Source organism: Gadus chalcogrammus, chromosome 2 (genome assembly GCF_026213295.1).
Source record: "Gadus chalcogrammus isolate NIFS_2021 chromosome 2, NIFS_Gcha_1.0, whole genome shotgun sequence".
Taxonomy (NCBI): Eukaryota; Metazoa; Chordata; class Actinopteri; order Gadiformes; family Gadidae; genus Gadus; species Gadus chalcogrammus.
The window spans coordinates 1,801,933-1,820,626 of NC_079413.1; the positions used below are offsets into that span (position 1 = coordinate 1,801,933).

An 18,694-nucleotide genomic window follows, 5' to 3' on the forward strand; every position below is an offset into this window, starting at 1 on the left:
GTTACAGCGCTCCCTAGTGTCAGGCTGATCAAACAGCAATACTTATGTTACAATACTTCAGTGAAATGTCGCAATTTTGAATGTCGCAATATATCTCTTTATGAAGAGTTTACGTGGTCTATTCATGTATGCAGCCAAAAATAAGTGGGTCTAATGCTAGCCAAAAATAAGTGGGTCTAATGCTGTACCTACTAGTTGTATCGGAGATGATAAAGTAAATATGAAGTTATTTTAGGAGAACATGACCCAACATTGGCCATTTTATAGCCACTATTCTTCTTACAAATTATAAGGTTCTTAAAATACATACATGGGAAAACACAGACCATCATTAAATATGATTTACATTTTATTTGTACAAAATTAAAAGTTACAGAAAATATATTTTTGAAACTGAGAATGAACGTTGAAAACGTAAAAGTACATAAATCAACACTTAGTTGGTCTTCGATTTCCATTGCACCCTCCACTCATCCCAGTCCAGCAGAGTACGATGTGTTTGCCATCCAGCCGACTCAACACCTATAGGTTTACAGCAGAAAGATTCAGCAATCAACATCAATCCTAGCAATCAGACAAATATACCAAAAAATCCCTGTAGACATCATCATTGCAGCATGACTCACCCTTAAGAAACGCCTCAAACATCCGGTCCATTAGCGAGTGGCTGTTGCAAACCATTTCCCAAGGACCTTTTAAAGATAATAAAGTCGTTAGTGTCCCGTTGGGCAACGCCTTTGTGGCACTACTGTTCATATAGCTTGACGGACAGATTAATAATCTAACTTTGCAATACAGCTACGCAATACACACTACAATCAGGGCTGTAGTGTGAGTGGCGCTGTGTGTTTTTTCATGGGATCAGGGATCAGACGGACAGCAGACAGCTGTCGGATGACACCAAACCGGACCGCACGGGAAAAACAAACAAAGTCAGACGGAATTCCAGGACGGCAGAGCGGAACACGTGTTGAGATACGTTGCTATGGTGACGTATATTTTTCACAACGATTGGAATGAAATATGAATATTAGTGTAATAATTTAAGTAATTATTCTAGCAATGCACGTTACTAGAAAGTCGTACAATCCAAAATTATTAACATATTTTTTCTACGTCACATCCGGTTTTGAATTCCGTTTGCGGAGGACGGCAAAAAAGTTAAAATTTTAACTTTGGAAGGCAATGCCTTTCACCGTCACCGTCGCCATTTGTTTTCTGTCCGCTATCACAGTCCCGCCCTCGTCATTATTAGAGGGACAGCCGCCTAGCGTCTGCATGAACCCTTGGGAAGCAGCATCAGACTCACATGGGCTTTTTAACGTCAGAAGCTTCTTGGGAGCGTCGCTCTCCTCCGCGGGGGAGAGCTGCAGCAGGCTCCGGAGAGAAATGGCCTGGCTCGCCGCGCGGAGCTGGTCACACACCGACACTTGTGGAGCCAAACACACAGAAACGCAGCCTGCAAGGAACCAACACACGGTCATCATAAAACACAGACCTGTTAATGGTGCAATACCTGTGGGCCAGGACGGAGAAGTCAGTTCCACAAACATTTACATTTAGGGCATTTAGTAGACGCTTTTATCCATAGCGACCTAGAATAATAGTAGTATAGTATAAGTAGTATAGTATTATTTTCATAAGAAGGAGCAACAACAATTTATCGGTGTCGGTACATTAAGGAGGTTCAAAGCAACACGTGCCAAGCACTAACAATTCCGCAACCAAACAAACCGTTTTTCAACCCCAGGAGGTATGGCTTGCTGTTGTTCTTCAGGGCCAGCTGGAGCTCCTCCTGGCTAGAGGGGAACAGTCATAAAGTCTGAAAGGTTCTTCAATGTCTGCACAGCGTCAGGATTTCGGAGTGAAGCGGAGTACGTTACGATACCTTTGGGCGACGTCTTTCAGCCTGACCCCATACTTGATGGACGCCGTTCTCCTGAAGTCTGAAAAACCAGATCCACGTTTAAAGAAGGAACTCAGGTCTCAGGTTTTGTTTGTTTGCCTGTATCTATGTATGTATGTCAATTTTGGCACCCATTGCACTCCTCATCCTCCCTGGAAGCAGGGATCCCCCACTCTGAAGGAGGGATCCCCCCCTCTGAAGGAGGGAACCCCCACTCTGAAGGAGGGATCCCCCACTCTGAAGGAGGGATCCCCCACTCTGAGTTCCTTTTCCAGATAACTTCCATGCTAATTAAGGGTGTTTTTTCTTGCTCTCTTGGGCTGAGGTTCAGGGGGCCGTCACAAACGTACGGCCTGTTAAGCCCTTTGAGACTGTACCTGTGATTAAGGGCTGTGCAAATAAAAAAGGAATTGAAGTGTGTCCCTCTCACCCAGGAACACTGGCTCCTGGCGGTTGGCGTCCGCCGGGCTGAGGACCCGCTCGTCCCTCAGGTACTGCTGCAGCACGATGGACAGCCGCGCCTCGTTGAAGGTCTCCATGACAACGGAGCGCACGGCCTTGTAGTTGGCGAAGAGGTGGAGCGCGGTGAAGAGGAAGAAGAGGCTGAGGGTCAGGCTGCAATGAGTGGAGACGTGGAAGAGATGAAAGACGAAAGATGCTTTCGATTTTGATGCTTGATCCATGAATTACATTTGATTGACATTTTGCCTGTTGTAAACTTTTGCGACGTAGGGGTGAGTATGGGGAAAGAGCTTCCCTAACGTTGTTCTATAGATGTGGTGCGATACCTACGCAGGATTGTCGGTGACCAGGGGAATTAATACCAAACTGATCAGGAGTCCGGCCAGATTGACCAATGTCTCCTGTCAGGGAAACAGAAAGGTTAACAGACTTCACAGACTTGGCTCGTGATCTTTTTTCTTCAGTAATATGCTCCTACTATACTTCATTATTGTTCCATAGTTGTATGAACAAAAAGCATTAACATTACACATATATAGATATATTTACCAACAACTATATCTATCTATTTCATGGTTTCTATTATGTGTGCAAGCCACTACAAACTTTACTTTGTTACTCCACAGTAAAAATGGAGGTTCTATGATGTGGATTTGAACAAAGGCACCTGGCTGCCGTCTTTAGCAGAGATGTCGGCCATGTTGTCTCTGCGGGCCTGATGAACAGTCAGAGCAGCTCTGGTCGCCCCCCCGGCCACGCCCACGATCGACTGAGACAGACACCAAACCATGAGACATTCAGATACAGCAGTCCACAAACGTTCGATGCACATAGAGTTAGGGTTAGGTAACACTGAATCTATGTAAATATTTATATTTTGTAATATTTGAACAATTGCTTTACGGTCTCACACACACACACACACACACACACACACACACACACACACACACACACACACACACACACACACACACACACACACACACACACACACACACACACACACACACACACACACACACACACACACACACTTCTTACCTTGAATATTCCCGCAGTGCACACAATCAATGTGAAGGAGGCCGGAAAGTGTGGAGCAACAATTTCCATGAACATCGCAAAGTCGTTGAGCACATCTGCGAAGAGCCTGGCGAAGTACCATGATAAAGAACTGAAATGGTTGCGTTGGGCTCAAGAGTAGGCTATTTTAATGAAGACATGACAACTGTTTAAAAAATGCTATAACAGTATCATTATTAGTAGTAGTAGTACTTTTAGCTTTTTAACTTACCTCCATATTTTGGCCTCAGAGTCAAGCTTAGTCCTAAGGAAATTAACAAAAGGATGGATGACCCAAGTCATAACAAGTCATCTCCATATTATCAACAACATGTCAAATTATGACAAATAGCCTTAATAAATACCCTTTCCGCCAGGCAAACAGGATTCTTCCCAGCATCCCAGTTCCATCTACCACAGAAAACAACTGAATTAATAAGACAATCAGTCTTTAAACCCAATATAAGTGTGATGGTGTTATGGGTTATCACCTCTTAGTAACCAGGTGATCGTGGCAGCGGCGACGGTGGCCTCTTGGTTCCCCACACCCACTCCTCTTAGCGAGGCTTGAGTTGCCAGGGTCCCAGACAGAGAGCTGGCAAACGCCTTTTATTGGAAGGGTCGTTCAATCAGTGACGTTAATGGGCAGTTTGCGACAGTGTCGTGAAGTCGATCACTTGTATGATTGAAAGGTGTGTGCGGTAGACTGGCGTGCACCATACCTGCACTGTATCCCAGAACTGATACTGCAGGTAGTCTGCACTGACGCTCTCCGGGTAGCCTTGAGGCAGGAACACACTCTGAAACGAGCGGGATCTATTGTGTACACGTGTAGACTGTACTTGAATCAGCCGAATATGTGTTTTACAACGACAGATTTGATGGAAAGATGTGCATGCTGCTCACTTTAAACACGCCGATCACATAGTTCCCTCCTCCGGACGCCCCGTCGCGGCCGTCCCTCCTCCTCTCCATCGCTCCGTCCTGAGCCACATACTCCCAAGACTCTCCAGAGCCATACGTCTCAGTGGCTAGGACAACCTGTCTGTTTCCCTCCATTTATTGATCGTTTATGATCCCCTGAGGCTCACGGTCGGATATGTGAAAAGTGCATACATGTATGTATGCATATATTTAATCAGCAAAGCAACAATAGGTGATAAATTGCAGTGAGACACTTTCAAGAAGTCCAGATTCGCAGAGCTACGTGGCGTAGACAGTGGCTGCTGTCAGGTCCTGCTCAGCCGTACTTCCGTGTTTTGCCCGTCTGGCGTCTGCGTCATTAACCTAGCAGCTCCACATTGGTTACGTTTCAAGGAGGATCTACCAATAAAAGTGCGCGTAAATCAAAGATTAGACTGGACCATATGTGTGTGTGTGTGTGTGTGTGTGTGTGTGTGTGTGTGTGTGTGTGTGTGTGTGTGTGTGTGTGTGTGTGTGTGTGTGTGTGTGTGTGTGTGTGTGTGTGTGTGTGTGTGTGTGTGTGTGTGTGTGTGTGTGTGTGTGTGTGTGTGTGTGTGTGTGTGTGTGTGTGTGTGTGTGTGTGTGTGTGTGTGGGCGCGCGCATGTGTGAGAAATTCTAATATCTGATATATATTTTGTATTCAACCTTTTATATCCTTCGACCTCTTTATTGTTGATTTATTAATGTAAAGGTTTGTTTCTCATGCAATAAGCTTATTAGGGTGAGCAAGAGGTAGGGATACTGGAGAGAGAGAGAGAGAGAGAGAGAGAGAGAGAGAGAGAGAGAGAGAGAGAGAGAGAGAGAGAGAGAGAGAGAGAGAGAGGGGAAAAGGTGAGGAATATAAGGAGTATGAGGATTTGGTCAACAAATGAAGAACGGACACACAATATTTTTACATCCTCTACACAGAGTCCTCCTTATTGAAAGATATGTACATAGTTCAAAACATATATTCATTTTAAGTGATATCTCGTTGAAGTCTGTTATTGTTTCTTTTAAGCATAGTTTCAGCAAATGTGTACTTTGTACTAATATTTGCACTAATAAAACACATAGTAAAATCAAAAGTAAACATTAACAGACATTCCGACAGCACATACTATAAATAAAGTAGGCAGTGTGCACCTGGTATAACACCATTGTTTAAATGACTTTAGTTCCCACCTGCCAACACAAACAGCCTGGGTGAACGCTAACTATAGCTGTTAGTAACTGTAGGCCATGAGAAGAATAGAGGGGGCTCCTAGACGACATCATGAGTCATTCATTACTCATAATATGCTGCTTAGCATTCCTGAACCTTCCCCTTGCGAAGCTTTGTCTTCATGATAGCAACAACTTGATAATGAGACACTTGTAAACCAAGCCAGTCACACAGAGAGCTGGATTATAAAGAGTTATTCTGATCTTCTTTGGGTCTTAGAACACAGAGGAGACTGCCATGGTTGTTCACCTCACCTGTTAAACAAATTCACCTGGAGAGACCCACACAGCACCGTGCAAGGCACTCAGAGTATTCCAGTGTGTCTACACTTGAGTTGTTGGTTATGGAGGAGAAACCACAGGACACCTGTTTTACCTTATGGTCATTCTGTGGAGGAACTTGTGACTGAGACTTTGGGTTGAGGGTTGAATTCCCCCGAGGAGACGCAGGGCAGGTTGGAACACACCTGCGCTGTCGGAATGTTTAGCTGGTGGTGTTTTAGGACCATGCTGTAAACATGTGGCAGGATATGAAGAAAGGTGTAGACGGAGGAAACTAGACGGTTACACAATCTTGTTCCGCAGAACAATTTAGATGCGGCTGGTGTGTGGCCCTCGTCATAAAACGTGGATAATATGTAGCAGGGAGAGAAAGAGAGAGAGAGAGAGAGAGAGAGAGAGAGAGAGAGAGAGAGAGAGAGAGAGAGAGAGAGAGAGAGAGAGAGAGAGAGAGAGCGTTAAAGGGGCGTGGAGGTTTGGCTTGGTTTCACTCTGTGCTCAGTCTTGTGGATCAACAACTGTGGAAGATTAGGAACTCTGACAGGAGGCTTCAAAGAAAACCAAAGGCTCGGAACAAGGCTCTTTGTGGTTTGGTGCCTTCCTGACTTGGACAGAGCTCTATTTGGAGGGAGTATTGAACTTAAACGGTCATTCAAGTGACAGTCGCTCAAGTGACTTTTTTCTTGGTGAGAGACTTTCTTTCCCACTCAAAACCTCCAGCGTTACCAGGGAGTGTACCTGGGGATGGATCCAGAAAAGGCTCAAATAGGTGGGTACTGCGTCATGTTAAGTCTACTGGATTGAGTAGCTTACACACACACACACACACACACACACACACACACACACACACACACACACACACACACACACACACACACACACACACACACACACACACACACACACACACGCACACACACACACACACACACACACACACACACACACACACACACACACACACACACACACACACACACACAGACACAGGACACACTTACACAGACCTACACATACAAACACACACACACAATCTTACTCGGACACACACACATTTTTAATACATACACTTATTTTCTTATAACTTATATATGCTCTAACTTGTATATTATTTGGAGTCCTGGGTTTTCAGTTTGTTTTTGTTTTTTTGAATAACTTGAGAAACTGAACCCTTATCTATCAATCTACACAAAAGACCTGAAAGTCAGGTGGGAGTGTTGGGATGAATCAGAGCTTCTCTCTGGGCTTGGCTCGGTGACTCATAGCCACTTGTAGTCGTCGGGGTGTATCAGTTTAAGTTATGCCTGCTTTGAACTGATCCATGGCTGCCCGCCTCCCCCTGAGTTCAGTGTGACCGATCAGTCCACCAGATCTCCTCATTCTTCTTTTAATCAGGGATTAAGGCTCGTTCTGTTTTGTTGATCCTTCAGCGTGTCAATCTGTCAACATGTCCGTCTATGAGAAATATAAAAAACGGAGGAAAAGCTTCCTGTTTTTCAACATAGCTTTCTAGTAAAGGCCGTGTAATGTGGGTGTACAATGACTGCATTTTACAGGAAGCTTCTGGAGTTCACTCACTCAAGTAAAAAACAAAAGCAAAAGCAAAGCAAGCCACATGTCCTCACAAGTCCTGACCTGAGCTAAGCGCTTTGGCGTGGGCTTCACGCTCGCTTAACGTTGCTTTACTAGGTGTGTCTGTGAACTAAGTTTCAGGGATCGTTATCCGTGTCCAAAAAAAATTCTTTATTCAACGATAACAATAGCTGTGTGACAACCAATACCTAACATGCCACCCACGTCATATACACAACCCCAGGCCCGTTACCATGGAGACAACAGACTGTGCAGGCAAGAGGAGTTTATGGAGAACTCCCCTTGAGGGCCTGATTAAAAGCTTCTGGTTATTGTTTTTCAACTTCAACTTTCACTATGATTAGCCCTTGGTTTCGATCTTGTTTACACAACTCGCACCTCAGGGCACACAGCCAATAAAATGTAATACAATTATATTTTATTTGTATAGCCCTCAAGTCCTTAATCACAGGTACAGTGTCAACGGGCTTAACAGGCCATATATTCCTGACACCTCCCTGACCCTAGCCCCCCTAACATGCCCGTGCTTTACACGCCACTCAAAATAAACGCAAACCGAAGACTCCCGGGTCCTAGTATTACAATTAAAATGTACTTGACTTCATAGTTCCCCCGTTTGTCCCCAACAGAAACGGCCATGCTGAGGGGTGAGGACCAATGTGCGCCAGCGTCTCCTGGTGGGGGGAACCGCGCGGAGACGAAGAGCACATGCATCGAGATCTCCAACTGTCACCTGGTCTCCGCGTCGCTCTGCAAGGACCCTTACTACAGACGGCTGGCCATCAGCAGCATCGTGTGTGGGCTCTCCTGCATCGGCATCATGTCCCTCATCTACTCAGTACAGGTAGGAAAACAACTCCATTCCTTAAATCGGCCAGCTTGTTTTTTTTGAAGGACCCAGATGTTCAGCTGATAATCAAAGGCTTTATCTTGTTATGCTCATTAATTTAGTCAATAATAACGACCCAATTTTTTTTTTTTTTCGAACCAACTCTTCTTTTGTTACCTGTAGGCCAAAGAAGCGACAAATCCTGAAAAGTCACAGAAGCTCTCCAAGCAAGCGAGGAAATACGGCCTTATTTCCATCGCGGTGTGGGTGGCAATATTGCTCATCTTCCCTGCCTTGCTGGTTCTGGTTTCATACGTGTTGACTTTTATCGACTGAAGCAGGAGAGCCCTACACGAGTAAAGACTGAAGAGAGCAGCCCATGAAACAACCCAGACACAAGGTCTGGGAAATGGGCTAGCATGAGTAACTGGTTTAGTGGTAGCCCACTCCAGAACCACTCAGGGTCACGTGACATGCCAAGGTCAACTTTTTTTACCGTTTTAATATTTTTTTTTAATAATTGTATACGTTTGTTTTTGTAATGCTAATATTTTTTATATATGTACTATTTATTTTGTTATAACATAAAAAAAAGAGTAATTTTGCCATGTATGTTTCATTATCCCCAACCTCTTTCGAGTTCACAATTGAACAGAGCTGCAAATGTTTTGAATAAATTAAGTGTAAAAGAAATGTATATATATATAGAAATTTGTTTTTATTAGGACTTTCACAAAACAATTCACAACCTCTGACGAAGGTGCTTATTTGTTGCAACAACATTCCACAATAAAACTTTTCCTGTATCTTTGCATTGCTTATGGGTTTTCTATATTTCTGACATATGTTCACCGTTGTATATCCAAAAATGTAAAAACCAAAACATGTACACGAAAGCACATCTACCCCTCCAAGATTACATCCAACAAACCCATATATTGTGCTCTTATTTACCTCAGGTTAAAACTTAAACGACAACGATGTTGAAATCCGCTTTCAGAAGTGAAAGAAAACACAAACACGAACAAAACAGACATTGTACAAATATTACAGTTAAGGCAATCCCATGGAAATTGGGCAAAGGCAAACACCTTTGTATGTTTTAACATATAAATACCACAGGTACGACGATGGAGAGTAATAGATTTATAGAGTTATAGAAAAGTCAGGCGAAAGTATGTTCTTCAGTGCTGGGTTACCACTTTATACAAAAACCTCTAGCTGCTTAATATTATACAGATAGATATTTAATATATTGTTCCTTCACTTGCCCTGATTAACATAATTTACATTTTCATTTACATTTTGCATCGCATGCTACTGAGGAGACTAGCAAGTGTAATGATGCAACAAAACTGCCACAACAGCAAGCAATTAACAGCAGCAACACGACGACATTCACTGAAACAAAGAATGAGAAGATAACTTTACAACAGCATCTTCGATAGGTGGTATCAGAGAACCTTATGAGAGAAAAATAGCTGCCCTAGGAAGCAAAGCTGGAACATCACACTGAGAACGCAGCGATTTAAACCTCATAGTCCTGCTATTACTATTAGTTACGCCTCCTGAAACACTTGTACGTTAAAATATAAAACGGAAACACTATGAGCAGCTTAATAGTCTGCCATGTTTTTTTTAACCCTTCTGGACGAAAACGTTTGGTTTGGAATAAAATGGTTTGTATAAAAGAGCAGAACAATGTAAAACTGAACAATAACAAAAAATAGTTGGGTCTGGGTTCGGTGGTACTGTATGGACGGCGAGGCGATGGTGAACGGCGATGTTTGGAGATATTTATACAGTATTTAAACAAAAACAACAGCTATGAAAGGCTACACATGTTCGGCACTTTGTAATCACCCTTCGACACCATAAATATATACAATTCCAATTCTACAAAGGTACAAAATACGCTATTTATTATTATTATTATACAATATTTATTGTCAACGCAATCCATCAGCGTCGCGACAATAAATTTGATTTATTAATTTATTATTAAATTGTATTGTCGACGCTGGTAAACAAGCAGAAAGTACTGGAAGGGATAGGCCAGTCTCCCGCTCTCAAAGGCCGCCAAAACAGCAGCCATTAACTGCTCTTTTGCGTCAGTTAGTTTAGCAACCCGCTATACAGAGTCGCTAAGCTAACTGGGGGCAACTCTGCATAGCGGGTCGCTGAACTAACTGCTTTTCGTCCGTTAGCCTAGCGACTCGCTATACAAAGTCGCTAAACAAACTGCTTTTCGTCAGTTAGCCTAGCGACTCGCTATACAGAGTCGCCAAACTAACTGCTTTTCGTCAGTTAGCCTAGCGTCTCGCTATAAAGAGTCGCTAAACTAACTGCTTTTCGTCAGTTAGCCTAGCGACTCGCTATACAGAGTCGCTAAACTAACTGCCCTTCGTCAGTTAGCTTAGCGACTAGCTACACTGATAAACTAACTGACGAAAAGGGACAGTTAATTTGTCAGCTACCTTAGCGGCTGGCTTTACAGCGTTGCCCCCCCGTTGTTCAGCGTCAGCAGCAGGTCCAGCTGGTCCAGCTTGGCACAGAGCAGCGAGTCCACGTCCTGGGCGCTCAGAGACGGGGTCTCCTTGGCGCTCTGGTAGCCCCCGCGCCGGGGCCTGCCCGCCGAGCTGACGCCGCCGCCGCCGCCGCCGGCTCCGCCCCCGAGCGGCTTCTTCGGTCGTCGGGCCTCCCCCGCCTCGGGGAACTCCACGGCGCGCTTCAGGCGCCGCTGGCCGAACAGAGAGGTGGAGCCGTTGCGGCGGCTCAGTGGCACCTCGAAGATGGTCTCCAGACGGCTGGAGGGGAAGAGACGGCCTGATATGAAGTGGGACCTCGGCGGGGGATCCCGGGGCAGGGGCGAGCTTGTGGCTCAGGGGTGTGTTGGCTGGTAACCGGAAGGTTGCTAGTTCGATCCCCTAGCTCCTCCTAGCGGAGTTGTGAGGTGTCCTGTGTCTATGAGTATCCTTACTGTACCGACAGCGATAAACTGACTTTTCTCTTTCTTCTGACAAATGTACTTCTTGTACGTCGCGTTGGATAAAAGCATCTGCCAAAGGCCCTTCGATGTAATTCTACCAAACAAATGTACATTCATATTTTTAAAATAAATGTTCGATGCCTTATCTTTTTTGGTACATTGTTGCCATTTGCAAGAGAACAGTTTTCCGATTCGATATCGATACAAAAATGTGCTTGATCTTACCCTTCTGGAGGCGCGGTGAAGTTCTTGTTGGTGTAGATCTCCTCCAGGCTGAACTCCTTCTTCTTCAGCCTTTGGGGAAACAGACACCAGTGGTTGACATCGTGATTACGAGGAGCCGATTATAAGATGTGCGCGCACACACATGAAACAACGATTGGCGCTTGCCGGTGCCGTAAAGGAGTGATAAAGAAGGGTTGTAAATGGCTTAGGTTCAGGGTCTCATGGGGGCCAAGGGTTAAACATGTGGTGTTGGGGGAAAAAGCTTTGAAGCCACACCTGTCATGCAATCTATGCGGTAAAGTACTGCAGAACGCAGTTTGGTATTCGTTTGCCTTTTGCTAGTTTTTCCTTTGTTTTCTTCTACTTATCTATTTTATTTTATTTTATTGTTTCATTTTATTGTATGTGAAGCACTTTCAGTCTGCCTCGTGTATGAAAAGTGCTAGATGAATAAAGTTGCCATGCCTAGTATAAATGTGGGTTGAGGCGCACCCGGATACGTTATCAACCGCAAACATCCAGCCGTAATATTGTCTCTAAGGACTACACCTCAAACCAAAAACTAATCAGCAACAAAGGCAACCGAGATGGACTGAATTTACTTTCCAGTGCAGACATTTCCACGATGACGTCAGCCCTGAGGGACAGGGCCCCTCCATAACTCTCCTTAGGAACTCCAGAAATGTATATTACAACACTCTTCTAACAGGGATTAACATTGTCTGTGTGCTGGCTAGACTACCCTGATCCTCACCAACCCCCACGAGCCTTACTGTCCACACACGCATAGAAAAATAAACCTTTACTGAACATCGAAACACCCTTACAATAATGTCTGTGTTCAGGATCCGAGGATGCACTTACTGCACTGTTCATATTGGTCAAAAACCGACCTGTAACCATTTTATCATTTGCATCCTGCAAATACTCTACTTTCACTAGAACTGTTCGCACAAACAAAATGATGTCCGATTTATGCAAACTTCCACCCAACATGCTCCCGTTACCTCAGGCAGTGAATACACGGCGTGTGCTCACAGCATGGTATCCTGAACACGCATACAGTCCATAACTTATGCATGCAGAAACGCATGTGGATACAGTTCCCCGAGTCTAGCCGTCAAAATAACAAGAGACGGCCGTTTCATGTGTCTGTTCTGTTCCGTCTCCTAAATGTCCCCCTCCTGGGGGGGGGATCTGAAACAGACATCTTTTGTTTCAGAAGACTAACCCTAGACCCCGTCTGTACAGCAGTACGTACCTGATGGCCTTGGGCAGCCCCATGGGAGTGAGGTTGTTCTGCGGTTTGGGACGGGTTTTGCGGATTCGGATGGATGAAACCTTGCCTCTTTCTTCGGTAATTTTCACCACCTGTAAAGGGTTGATGCACGTTAAAAAAGGAGATCTGGGTGACTGGGCCTGACCATTGCATAGAGAGTGCAACAGATTATGGAAACAAAGCCGTGTGAATTGGTCAAAGGGTAAACGGGTCAAATAAGACATTGAAACAACACCTTCTGAATTTGGCTGGTGAATTAGAGGGTTCTATGTCTTGTTTGACGTCCTAGGAGGACGTTTCTTTGTTTATTTCGACATAAATGTCGCAGCTGTGAACATTACACACTTATTCCGACCAAGAAAGAAAAGACCAAAAGATCTTTCTGCGGTCTCGCCCTCCAAGGCCTCAGTTTTTTTTAAAGAAACAAGACCACGGGAGCACCGTGAAACCACATGCACGGTAGTTTTTCTTTGTACCTTGATCTCGGAGTCCGACAGGGATTTCTCCTCAAACTGCCGGCGGTAGTGTGTGTCTTCACCCTCCTCTTCCTCGGTCCTCTCCGCCTCGCTCTCTATGGGCATCTGGGAGGCCGCGCTGAACCATGACAAATCAACAATTAACACGAGTCTAGTGTGTATGTATATATATATATATATGAATGTTTAAAAGGAATAATACAGGCTAAAACACTTGGATATTGTTTAAAACGTTTAACTGCTCCAGTGAGCCATTCTCCGACCCAGAATGCCTTTAACCCCCCCCCCCCCCCCCCCTCAACATCAGAGGTCAACTTTTTGTCAATGTAGAATGTCCATAAACTAAAATTGATCATCCATGTAAATCCAGTCACTAACCCAATTTCATAAATAAAATAATCTGGAGATGGAAAATAAATGCTGCCACTCTACAGCTCTATGCAGGAGGGTGTAGCCTTACACTGAGGATAAGGAAAACCAGTCTTTAACGTCTGAACACGAGTTCACGACACGCAGAAGGTAGCGAGGGGGGACAGCGTACCTGTGGACGGGGGACACGCTGACCGCAGGGGGGTCAGCCCTCGCGTGGAACCCGGGAAACAGTCGCCACGGCGACGAGGAGACGGACGCTGGAGAGGCAGTGGTGAAAACACAGGAGGAGGAGGAGGAGGAGGAGGAGGCCACGTAGGGGGACGAGGCGGCAGAGTGGAACGAGTCGGTGGACGGCGACGGCGACGGCGAGAAGTGGTGTCCGTGTGCGCCAGGGGAGTTAGCCGCCGCCGCCACCGCGGTGCTAGCACAGTTAGCCGCCGCCGCGGTGGCGCTCTTCCCGTCCAGCCGCCGGGAGAGGAAGGCCATGGGGCTGGTGAGGAAACAGGAGGCCAGGGCCGAGAGCGAGAAGGGGGAGGCCGGGGCGGTGGCGCCCGGCCCCCCGGACCTCCTGGAGGGGTACACCTCCTTGCGCAGACACAAGGGGGCGATCTCCCGGGCCACCTCCGCGGTGCTGACCGTGTGGCGCCGGGTGCGCCGGGGCTTGCAGAGGACGCGTGGCAGCCGGTGGACATCGTGGAGCGGCTGGTGGGGGTGGGGGTGGGGGTGGTGGTGGTACTGGTGGGCGTCACGTCCTTTGCTGGGCTGGGGCGAGTAGAGAGGGGAGGGCCACAGGGCGTGGTGCTGGTGGAGGGAGTGGATCTCCGGACAGGAGACGCTGCGCCGGAGGACCCTGGAGGAGGAGGTGAAGTCCAGCTCCCTCAGGTCGGTCCTCCCGGTCCCCCGTTCCTCGACGGCGTGTTCCTCGAAGACGTCGGCGCCGAACAGCAGCCTTTCCTTCCTCCTTCGGCTCTCCTGCCTCGTGTGGTTTACCTTCACGCTTCTTTTGCCGTGCGTCGACTCGGCCGACGGGACACCGAGGAGCCCGTTGGCGGTCGCGCCCTGCGTACGACGCCCGGCCCCCTGGACGGAAGCTTCAGCGCTACCGAGAACATCGTCCCTTTCGCCTCCGTGCGCGGGAATGGTCTTGTGCTTCCAGTGATTCCCCCGGTGACCGTTTACACGCTGCGTGTGTGGCGCCGGGTTTACTGCATGCGACGATTGGTCGTCGGCTTCACCACAGTCCTTTTTGGGCCTCCAGACTCCGGTTTTCCGACGCCTCTTGGCAGTCACAGGGACATCCAGGACGGCGGAGACGGAATCTAATCCAAACAGGGCCTCGGAGGTGTGGTCCACGGCCACGCCCCGCGCTTTAGTCGGACGTGCTTGCTTACAAACTGCCGCACGTTTCGCCGGCTTAGGCATTTGGTTCATGTTTGTTAACGTGCTCAGACTTGAGGAAACGTCTGCGTCACACTCTGGCGAAAGGTCCCGCTTCCTGCCCAAACCGGAGGGCCGAGCGGGCAGCGGGACCTGGGGGCCACAGAGCACGGTCTCCACGGGCTGGTCCGGGACGTTCGGACACGGCCGCTCGTCGTCGGCGTCTCGCGTGCAAGTGGTCATCGCCGACGTTCCCAAATCCATACGGTCAGATTTAAAGTCTGGTTTACGCGAGCCGGGTTTCGAGATGCCCTTCTTGGTTGCCGCCCGGGGGTTCCTGGTGTTGAGGGGTTTGTTTGTGAAGTTATCCGACGTCGTGTTTCCGGGCTGCGACGCGTCAACAGCAACAACCACAGGAGTGGGGTTTTCAGTTTCACGGTGCAACGTGGGTTCTTTAGGTGCACATAGACTTTCCGGTTGGCTTGTTCCCTTCTTCTGCATCCGCCTCAGAAGATGCACCTTCTTAGCCCGCGGGTTCAGCTTCATCTCCGAGACAGGAACGCCATTCGACGAGAGGTCGTTCCGGAGCTCTTTCAAATGGCTGGTTGCGCTGTCCTCCGTGACATGCAGACTTACGTCTACGTTTATCGGATCTTCTGTGCTTTTATCCGATCGGGTTATTTTCCTGTTTTTCAAGCGAGCGTCGCCTCGTGGCTGAGGATCAAGAGTCAATCTTCTCTTGGCTTTCCCGATGCGTCCGACCGGATCAGAGCCTGGGCCCGCCTCCGGCAGTCCTTGTCCAATAGGAAGAGTTTGTGAGATTGTATTTAATGCACCGTTGGCTCCCTCTTTGGCAGAGTTCCGTGGGCTTTTCCTAACAGAGAGGCTGCTGCAGCTTTCACTGCAGTCCCCTTCAATACAATGATCCAGACAGAGGACATCGCCATTGCTTAGGTCCCCAATGGTGGCTTCCACCGTACACTCAACAGAGAACTGTCTGTGGTGAGGCTCAGCACAGCTAGCCTCCTGCGTCTCTCTGCAGGGGAGAATGTCCAAAGATTTGCTCCGTAGCACAAATCTGTTCAATGAGTGCGAGTAAAGGGGTTTCGTTTGAACCAGCCGCTTGCTTCTCTGGGCTCTTCTCTCCATGCTGATGAATCTGCTGGGTTCTGGGTGTTTTTCCGGGGTAAGCGGAGGCAGAGGAACCGGCTCGTCGTCGTTGGTCTCCATGTCTGCCGCCGGTGGTCTGCTGACCGGTACCGAGCCGCGGGCCGCATCGCTCACCTCAGAGGGTTTCGTCGGAGAACGCTCGAGCGACGCGGCGCGGAGATGTTCCTCGTCTTCCTCCTCAACCGTCAGCCCTTTCGATGCCGAAGGAGGCATCCACGGCAGGGTGTCGTCGTTCAGACCGTCATCTACCGTTTGACCTTCACAGCCGTTGGACCGGTCCGGTCTGACCTCCGGCCGGTCCGATGGATCTGGATCGTCGGCGAGGCTGGCGGAATCGGGAGGGCTGTGTGCTGTGAAGAGCTTCACGGGACTCATGACGATCTCGCTGAAACTCGCCATTTTTGACTTGAAGGACTGAAAGAACGGGCCGATGACCCATTTGGATTTGGCGGGGGGGGTCTTCACCTCCAGTCCCATGTCCTGGTCCGGGGGGGCTCGTTCTGGATGGTCTGGGAGGGGTTTGTTGAAGGGCAGACTGCTAAAATCCATACGGGTAGCGAAGGGTTTCTCCTCATTCTGTATCGGGGACGGTGATCCATTTTCTGAGGTGGAACTCGGTTCTCTGTGCCCGAGAGGGAGAAACAGAGACAAGATGGTTTGACCTTTGGCAGTAAAACATATCTGTCACTTTCAATCGTATGCACACGCACGCACGCACGCACGCACGCACGCACGCACGCACACAAATGACATTCCCAAGGGTTTCTATAAATAATTGAATATCAATACAAATATTATTCTCGGCCATTTGACAGCCTACCTCAAATATAGACGGTCATGGGAAAAACAGCTAGACTGGCTTTCAGTCATTCTAAAAACACAGACGTCGCCTAGTGACTTTCTCCTTCCAAATATTTCCCTCTCCATTTTGTCTGCGATACACTCATTCCACATCCAAGAGAAAAGCCCTTATCACGGATTGTCTTTCCTGCAATTTGTCGTGAAGACACACATAAATCAAATTAAAGAAGTAATGCTCTCCTCAAACAATTGAAACAACAAATTTCACATCGCCAACAGATGATGCATTTCAAGCTTCAAACATATGACCAATAGTACTCACTTTGATGGAAATGGCGACACATCCATGTCAGGTGCTGCGATCTGCAAAAAGTCAACATTTCAGATTATAAAGTTCAGAAATGTCGTTTCTATTCAAAGGCAGCCGACCCCCACGGCCTATTCTGGGATGTGTGGGTTCAGTCGGCCCAAGGCGGTGCGTGACTGCTTATTTGTGTCAGAGGCAGCCGACCGTGAAGGAGGATTACCACTCTCAATTAACCCCGACACAATTTCATTGTGTAGGTCCACCCTTTATCGTCGGTCGTAATGTACATGCTCTGCTACAGGAGATAAGTAAACAGAGACCAGCTGTCTTTACATCTTCACCCAGACAGATTAAAACACAACAATAGGACGGCATGTGGCTCAGGAGGTAGAGCCGGTTGGGTGGTAATAACAGGAAGGTTGCTAGTTTGAAGCTCAGTGTCGCGGTGTCCCTGAGCAAGGCACCTCACCCTGACAGCTCCTGACGAGCTCTCCGTTGCGTGGCTGACTCCGCCGTCGGTGTGTGAATGTGTGCATGAACGGGTGAATGTTAGGCAATATTTTAAAGAGCTTCGAGTTGCCACTTGTTAGAAAAGCGCTGTATAGATGCAGTCCGGTTAACCATTAGTCACCAGTTGAGAAAGACAAACCGCGAGCACACACACATCTAGTGAACGGAGAGGGACTGACCTGGGACGGTGGCCGTGGGGGAGAATCCACCCTCACGAGTTGAATGGACACATCCTGCAACCCCGGGGCCTACAGACCAACAGTGCAACGGAGTGTGGTGTTGTTACTACACACCGGCACGAACTAAACAGCACACACACACGTCCATCAGACGGTCATTCATAAAAAAAAAAGAAAGGCTAAGCCTGTGTACCGTGCAGGTCGCCCCCGCTGTCTTGGTGGGGGTCTTGACTGGTGTGGGCGGCCTTGCTGCGGTCTGGCTGATCTGAGACCAGGGTTTACTGGTCGTCTGTGGTTTACACAAACCAGCTCTACGGCGGTTGGGTTTTCCATCATTCTCGCAGCTGTGAATTATAATTAAATTCTATATGTTTCAGGTTGACTTAGATACAGGCTCCTCAGGTTGTAATAGGAGTAAGTAACTAATCACTCATAATAATGTTTACATTTGATCCAATATGGAGAAGGACTCAATTCAGCAGAGTAGGCAGGGTGGGGTAACACACAAACACAGGAAAGGAAAGAAAAGGTGTTGGAAACTATACCTGGGAGTGTTGGAAGAGAGGGAAGGGAGAGGAGGTTCACTGTGGGGGGGTGCACTGCAAAAAGGATTCGGGGGTACATCTTCCTCCATTAGACAAACTACAGGAGGGAGGGGGTCCGGGGAATAAGTCAACATCCCCTTGCTCTCTCTCGACTGTGTGTAGT

The 18,694-nt window shown here is 47.5% G+C and overlaps 3 protein-coding genes across 3 annotated transcripts; 1 reads left to right on the top strand and 2 right to left on the bottom strand.

Moving 5' to 3' along the window:
• Positions 1–95: 95 nt before the first annotated feature.
• rusf1 (RUS family member 1) lies at positions 96–4,714 on the bottom strand. The gene is made up of 14 exons (XM_056611555.1): positions 4,337–4,714; positions 4,153–4,230; positions 3,922–4,036; positions 3,796–3,841; positions 3,663–3,695; positions 3,413–3,518; positions 3,036–3,137; positions 2,699–2,769; positions 2,337–2,521; positions 1,889–1,946; positions 1,735–1,799; positions 1,310–1,459; positions 627–692; positions 96–522 (listed from the first exon to the last, which is right to left on the bottom strand). The coding sequence occupies exons 1-14, from the start codon at positions 4,487–4,489 to the stop codon at positions 437–439; spliced, it is 1,314 nt and encodes a 437-aa protein (XP_056467530.1). The 5' UTR covers positions 4,490–4,714; the 3' UTR covers positions 96–436.
• Positions 4,715–6,337: 1,623 nt separating this feature from the next.
• On the top strand, positions 6,338–9,634 carry LOC130406201 (transmembrane protein 265-like). The gene is made up of 3 exons (XM_056611648.1): positions 6,338–6,645; positions 8,102–8,316; positions 8,485–9,634. The coding sequence occupies exons 1-3, from the start codon at positions 6,621–6,623 to the stop codon at positions 8,635–8,637; spliced, it is 393 nt and encodes a 130-aa protein (XP_056467623.1). The 5' UTR covers positions 6,338–6,620; the 3' UTR covers positions 8,638–9,634.
• A 1,158-nt stretch (positions 9,635–10,792) lies between these two features.
• prr14 (proline rich 14) lies at positions 10,793–18,333 on the bottom strand. Its single transcript, XM_056608364.1, has 8 exons — positions 18,180–18,333; positions 17,987–18,055; positions 17,313–17,353; positions 13,812–16,811; positions 13,271–13,388; positions 12,777–12,886; positions 11,516–11,584; positions 10,793–11,108 (listed from the first exon to the last, which is right to left on the bottom strand). The coding sequence occupies exons 3-8, from the start codon at positions 17,336–17,338 to the stop codon at positions 10,793–10,795; spliced, it is 3,639 nt and encodes a 1,212-aa protein (XP_056464339.1). The 5' UTR covers positions 17,339–17,353; positions 17,987–18,055; positions 18,180–18,333.
• Positions 18,334–18,694: the final 361 nt, after the last annotated feature.